General features: G+C 44.0%; 1 protein-coding gene across 1 annotated transcript; it reads right to left on the bottom strand.

Moving 5' to 3' along the window:
• Positions 1-1,864: 1,864 nt before the first annotated feature.
• On the bottom strand, positions 1,865-7,035 carry SETBP1 (SET binding protein 1; the record flags this gene model as incomplete). Its single annotated transcript, XM_009699162.1, has 2 exons — positions 1,865-5,330; positions 6,986-7,035. Coding segments are annotated over 2 exons (3,516 nt in total), but the record flags the coding sequence as incomplete, so codon positions are not given.
• Positions 7,036-7,411: the final 376 nt, after the last annotated feature.

Below are 7,411 nucleotides of genomic sequence, written 5' to 3'. Positions count from 1 at the left end.
AAAAGTTTAAACAGCAAATCTGACAGAGCTCCTACTGCAAGTTCTACTATTCCATCTTACATTTTCATCGCCATAGACAATAAACTGAATGAAATAACACGAAATGGACTTTTTCTTTACCAATTCTATTTCTGAATCAGCCTGGTGGGGACCATGCCCCTACTTCGGAAACTCATTTGATTTCAGTAGTGAGAATTTTCTCTTGACAATTTGCTACACCTAAGTGAAACATATTAAATTGGAAAGTACAGGTTTAAAAAACATCTTCTGTTCAGAAAGCAAAAAGGCTACAAATCCAACTGTCGTCAAACTGTGAAATCAGTAACTTCCAGTAAAAAACTGAGAAAAAGCCTTGTTAAAAATTTTGAAGATTTTTAATCCTTGTCTGCTAGGACACAACTTCCTTAATGCAATAGCCACCGCAGCACTTGGAGAATAATTTTGCTCTTCAGCAACCTTGATACAACCAGTGATCGAATCCAGTCTCTTTTCCAATATTTCTAGGTGTCTTATTTCTGGGTGTCACAATTGGTCTGATATAATATGATAGCATGAATGGGAATGGTTTCATGACATAAGCTCTCATTTTAGGCTGCCTTTCATTGCTATAGTTTAGATCCTGGCCTCAGTGAAGGAAATGGAAATGTCTAGGTGGCTTAAGCATGAGCAGTCTTTGGATCTCAATCAGTTACAAGTCAATAAAAAACTCAAGAGCCTTACATTGGCAGGTTATACAAATTCTCTGCTCCCTCTGTGTTCTCAGATGATTCTTTTTTATTTTTGAGGCTATGAATTATTTTTCTTTGAAGCTCTTTTTTAGCGCAACAGAATCTCATCCACCGCTGGTTGGTTCAGTAAATCTCACCCTTATCCAGAACCAAGTGTGAAATCTGCTTTGTGATAAATATCTGATGGTACAGGAGCTCTGGGCTTGCTCCCAAGCTAAATTTATTTATATTGCAGCAAAACACCTGCCTCTGTGTCATCACAAAACCAGCTTCCTATTGTAAAATACAATTCAGTCTCTCTGACAAGATTCAGATTCCTTTTGGTTTTCCCCCTCTGCAGAAGAGGAACAGATGTCCTTAGCAGCCGAAAGGAGCTTCCTCCCTCCTCATCTACCCAGCTTATATTTCCAAGTCAAGAGCCCTAAAACTCTTCAGAGTCAATTGGCTAGGGTTTATTGTTTCCATGACACCTTCCCACAGCCACTCAATGCTCTGGATAATTACTTTACACGACACCTGTCAACTGGAAGTGACAGATTTACACTAGGATTGTACCCAGGGTCTCCATATATTCAGCCCAGCTATCACTGTGATAGGTCCCTCTGGATCAGCAGTACACCACATCAGTCATGGGACGCTGACCCAGCTCCACAACTTCCCATGTGTCTGGTCCATCCCATCAACAAATGGTTTTTGTATCTTTTTTGGGCCAGAGCAAAGACTCTCTGCTCAGTACCATGGCTGTTCTGCCAAAAGCTGGGCAATGACTGCCACCCTGCAATATTAGACACCAGTAAGAGGGATGCCTACCTTGCCAACAGATATCATAATCGCTGCTGTTGCAGAATGCAATGGTGAGGTTTTTGGAGGAGATGAAATGAGCTATGACAGATAGGCAAAGGCAGGACAAATAAAAATGCTATGTAACAACTCAAAGAGTTTTAAAGGTTTTGGCTTAATGCATGGTCAACTTTCTTGTCGATCTCCCCAAAGTTTGGATGCAGAATAGGAGTCAATTACAAAAAGACAGTGAATTTATTGACTCATAAACATACTTGCTGTAAATGACAAGTCCCTCTTTGTTCAGCATTAAAATTTAAATGCAGTAAGGTAAAACAGAACCAACCAGAGCTTACCTGAAGAGGCTGAAGAATCGTAAGTACTTCTTTCTTTCCTATTTGTCCTGAAGGGCTGAATGTCCTTTTCCCTGTAAGTTCCAAACCCTTCAAAGCTTCTTCTTTTATTCCCACTTGCATCATTGTCCCGCTTCTCACTTGAGGAATTTATTTCACCAAACACGTCCAAGGACTCTGACCTTCCATTACTCTCAGTATTACCAGAGTATCTCTTTGTGCAAGAGTCAATGGGATCATTGCTTGAGTCACTTTTATCTTTACTCTGTGTCCACTGCTGGGCATCAGAAAGGGATAACGTAGACAGCGTATCTACTTCAAAGTTACTCTTTGAGCCTTTGTGTCCGGTTTCACAATGCTGGTGCTTCTGCTTCTCCTTATGCTTGTTTTTCTCGTTGAGCAAGGAGAGGTCTTTATCTGAGCCGCTTAGCCTTTCATTGATCGCATGGCTGGAGAAGCCAGTGGACTTGCTAGCAAAAAGACCACTCAGATCTTCATGTGTCCCCAATATCCGCTCATCCTTATGCTTGTGCTTATGTTTGTGTTTCCTTTTGTGAAGTCGGCCACTTGAAAGGCTTGTTCCTCCAACCTTTGGAGAAGCCAAAGAGGACGGCATGTCTCCAAGGCCCATTCCCACAGGTGTTTGTAGGTGCACTCCGTGTTTCGCTTTATGCTTGGCAGTGGTGGACATCTTCATATGAGAGCTTGCATGGAATTGGGGTGGGGGCACGGTAGGTCTCATAAATGGGGAAGCCGCTCCGAGCGTGTGAGACAGATACAAAGGAGCTGGATACTGACCATAGTAACCAAGATTCATCATAGGCATTGATGTGTAAGGCATTCCATAGGGTGCATAGTAACTCCCACTGGGAATAGGGTAACCGAACCCTTGTAAAAAAGGCACCTTTGTCATGGTGTCATTGGTTTTGGCAGGTCTACCACGCTTCTTCTTAGACTTCATGTCAGAGGTCCTGCGAAGATAGAGCAATGGGTCATACTGGATATATGGCACAGGGTAGTAGTGATCAAAATTAATCCTGAAAATGCTGGGATATGGATTTTCATGATAAAATGTGTAACTTCTATGGGAAATTCTGAACACTTGAAACTTATTGATAAGTTCCTCAAGGTCTGCCAGAAACTGGAGGTCATCTCTGTTCTGCAGGCTTTTCCTTTTCCTCTTGTGCTTTGGCTTTTTAATACTCTCATGAGAGAGAAAGTTATCCACAATGAGATGTTTCTGCCGGTGACCATGCCTGTTCTTTGTGCTGGTGTCAGATGGGATAGCCTCTGGATTGTCCAGGGTGCAGAAATCAAAGGAGTATCTCCGGCGGGATTCTGAGCTTTTCTCGGCTTGGTCAGAAGTGCTGTTGTTGTCTGTACCTATCCCACTGTCGCTCGGTATGGTTTCCTCGCTGTGAGACTCGCTCACTGGCGACAGCGTGACTTCTTTCAGAGAACCTATTTCACAGAGGTGGGAAGGTGAATTAGCCATTAACCTGGGTGGAGACAGCTTCCAAGTTCCACTGTGCATTCCTTTCTGGGTTTTTGTAGGAAGAGCACTGATAGGTTGAAGATTTGGCATAGTTTTTAACTCTGAAAAATTTGTTTCAGTGCTTGCAGGGCTAAGGTTGCCATTAGTCCCCACTAACTGTGTTGAAAGCGAATGAATAGCTGCTGGTGACGATGCCACAAGTGACTGCAGGTTGGAAGGCACTGCTGGGTTTTCTGGCTGGCTGGAAACAGGCCTTGAGTGCTTGATGGCTGTCTTAGGTTCTTCTGGCTGAGGCTGCAGCTCTGCTCTTGGCTTTCTGCCTCTTTTTTTCCCAATGTAGATAGTCCCCCTCTTGCTGACGTTGATCTGCTTCCCTAGTCTGGCGTCGATGGTGGTAGGCCCAGCACTAGACGGTGGCTGGACTTTTGCTTTCAGAGCTATGCTGCTGGAGCAGGAGGACAAGATCTGATTGAGAATATTCTTCCTCTTGAGGGTCTTCATTTTATTAATGGTCTTGATGGTCTTCTTATCCAAGACCCCAAGCTTCCCGACCTTTTTGTGAAACTTGAGTTCACTGATGGACTTGTCCTCTCCCGGGACCATCTGGGCCAACTTGGCCAGATTCCGTCTCCTCTTCCTTTTCTTTGTTCCTGGAAATTCGCGATTGATTGGACTCACTGGGCTGGTGGAGGTTCCCTCATGAATGGTTTCAACAGTGAGCAAAGGCTGTTTCTTTGGTCGTCCTCTTTTTTTCTTGACAGGTGTGATCACAGTAAGACTGTCTGTATTGGTATACAGAGGGCTGGATGGTGTGATGGGATAGGCTGAAGGAGGTTCCACCATCAGCTTCTCAGATGTTGTCATGGAGGTCTCCCGTAGGATAGATTTAGGTTTGCTGCAGGTCCATCGCCGCTTAGCTGCATGTTTGGGGTGCTGGACCTCAGACAATTTGCTAGCTGTGGGAAGATCAGTGGGTAGGAGAGTGGGTGTCACAGCTACAGATTTTCTGAGTCTGGTGGCACTGTTGGGGGAAGTTTTGTCAGTGAGCACACTGCTGTCAATAGCTACTAAGGGGGACTCGTTTTCAATGATTTTCCCTGGCTTTGTGGCTCGAAGATCTTTTTTACTCCCCTCTGGTTGACAACTAGTCCTGTTTGCTACTTCACTGCTCACAAGAAGTCCAGAAGGCAGGCTTTTCTCCTGGATAGTTTTCTCTACAGAAGATTTTGTGGATTGCCTTTTTTTCCTTTTGTGGCCAGATGTATCTGTCGTCGGAGACTTTATTGGTATAGTAATTCGTACATGACTGGTGTCACTTTCACAAGTGCTAGCGGAAGTGGGATTCTGCTTTGAGGGTGATGTATCCAACATATTGTCCATCGAGTAAGACTCCTTTTTCCCTTCCATACTGTCATAGGATTTGCTGTCAAATGCTTTCTGAGCACTCTTCACCCATTCGATGTCTGTGGTTTGGATGGTTTGATTTATCAAGTCCTTCTTGCTGAACTTCTTCTTTGTACTCCCGGAGGGCTGATCGGGGGCCTCCAGTTGCACACCTCCTTCTTGATCACCAAGAGGCAAAAGCCCATTGCACTCGGAAGCACCGCTCGGCTGGGCGGCCGCGTTGATGTTGTTGGGTGATGGGACTGCACTGCAAATGGCAAGCTCTTTACTACTGGCTGACAATTGGCCCCACGTGCTGCTGGTGCAGGACTTCTTTGCTTGGGATTTGCTGAAGGAAATTCCTGGCTCTGGAACAGAGACCTTGGTGGCACTAACTGCTTCTCGACTGGGTTCTGTGTTGATGAAGCAACTTTGAGAAGTGGAACCAGTATCGGAGCTCGCTGACCAGTCAAGATGGTGCTGGTTGCTACTTTTCTGCTGGTGCTTTGATTTTAAGGTGTCACCGGTGAAGTCTTGTTGGAGGCCCGGATCATAGTGCAGAGCAGAATGTTTTTGTGGCCTGTCATAAACCTGGAAGGTAGTAGGAAACAAATAGCAAAAAAATAATTAGTTTATCAGTTCATTTGTAACCCCTGGTTGCACCTCTTTATTTGTACAGTGAGTGACAACTCTTCCTAATCAATGTTCTTGTAAGGGTTAGGAGCCTTTATAAAGTCGTCTTATACTTGAACCAAATTTACATTTAGATTCATGCACTGCAAACAAGTTTTGTTTTGTTTTCCCACTCTAAAAACAATGGAAATATTTCTGTAAATGCTAAATTGCTAAGGAAACATATTCTATTGATTTTTAATTTAAAACACAAGTAAAATATTCCCTTTCAATGGATGAATGGTGCAACTCAGCCTCCTGGTGAGAATCCCTTTTCCCTAAAAAATAATCCCTTACAGAACTTGGTGCTCAAGAACAGCAAACTAAGCTCATTGTTGTAAACAAGAAAAATGCAAAATTATCTCGGAAGTTGTAACAAACAAGAGGAAAACCCATGCGTCCACTTCCCTAAGAAGCCAGACTCTGCACAGATTTACTTGCTTAAATTTCCACACCGAAATCACCCCCACAAACTTAGTGCTTAAAATCATATGCACGGCATCAAGTGTGTCAGGCACACTTGGCAGGTTCAAGATTTGCATTACTCCCTTTCCATTTTAATAATCTGCTATTTGCAATGTTAGTAAGAGATGTTTTCAATATGATTTCTAATCTGACAGCAGCTCTTCAAGCTGCAGAGGTTACAGTAAGGGCAGAATTATGCTGAAGACTGCAACAGAGCAAAAGAAAGTATTTTTTCTTGGTGGGCCTCTTTCAGCTAAAGAACTTATGTTTGCTACGGCTGTAACCTTTTGAAAAGCCTTTTAAAGGAAAAAAAAAGAATTATTTTTTTTTTACTTTCATTAACTGACCTCTTCTAGCTGTTTATTTTCTCCTGTTACATTTAGGGGCTTTTTTGGTAAAGCTCTGGATCAAACTGTGCAACTGACTTTGTACACCTAGTACTGCAAAAAACTGTTCTTAACAAACTGTAATGACACTGTTCCGAATGCCAAATAAACGATGAGAGACTTAAAATAAAAGTGTAACCAAGGAAAGAACAATAGAAAACAACTGCTAAGTGTCTTGTGTTTCTGCAAATTAAGTTTCTCTCAGTAGCTTTACGTTAGACCCCTGTTCAGGGTGTTTGCAACAGAAGTTTTGGGGCAAGGAGGCTGTCAGCATAAGAGGGTTTTGAGCTGGGAAATTAAATGTCCCCAGTTCTGAGTAACTTCTGAGGGATATGAAAAGTGCTAAATACCCCCAAGCCCATGATGCATTATTTAGTGTCAAGTAAACATACATGTTAATGGCAAATTGATGTTGAGATATCCTTCGTGTGCCTATAAAAATGGGCATGTGGCTCTTCTAGAATAGGCAATAACGATGAAGCTGTTCTGGTCCATCGTCTGAGGAGTAATCAGGGGCTCTTAAATCCTGTGGATAGTTCAGCTGTTGTGCACATGGATCAGACATGCTCAGGGAAAGCAGAGATTTCCAGGAATTGTGGAGTGAGAAAATGAAAGCAGGCAGCTGCGGTGGAGCTGCAGATGTCGCGGGCGAGCGACACCCGGTTTCTTCAGCCTGAGAAAGGAGCCGAAAGCATAAACAGCCCTTGGGGAATGAATCAGTACCTCCTCCGCCCCCTCCCCCTCCTCCTCCTCCTCCTCCTCGCAGTGGCCTCCTGTGCACAAGCCACACAGCACATAGTGGCCACAACCCACACTGCTGATGCCCTCCTTCAGAAAATGGAGCCTACCCACGTCCACGTCCTTGGGATGATGCCAGGGAGGGGCCGAAAGGAAATCAGTAGCACTGACACTGAAGTTTCATAGTTTGTTTTCATTTTAATTTTTTTTTTTTTTTTTTTTAAAACTGATTACAAAGCTCCTGAGCTTCATTTTTACCTCAGTTGTTTGGGGCTTTTCCTACCTCCAGGCCACCGAGGCTGGGTGTGCTGTCAGCTGGCAACCAGGAGGTGTGCGGGAGGTGGCCGTTGCCTGGGGAGGTCCCAGTGGGCTGGAGGTGCGTGCCCTCCGCCCAAACCTCACAAGAAACAT

This window comes from Cariama cristata, unplaced genomic scaffold (assembly GCF_000690535.1).
Source record: "Cariama cristata isolate BGI_N322 unplaced genomic scaffold, ASM69053v1 scaffold35490, whole genome shotgun sequence".
Lineage (NCBI taxonomy): Eukaryota > Metazoa > Chordata > Aves > Cariamiformes > Cariamidae > Cariama > Cariama cristata.
Note: the sequence above shows the minus strand (reverse complement) of the source record. Positions and strands in the feature narration are given on the sequence as shown.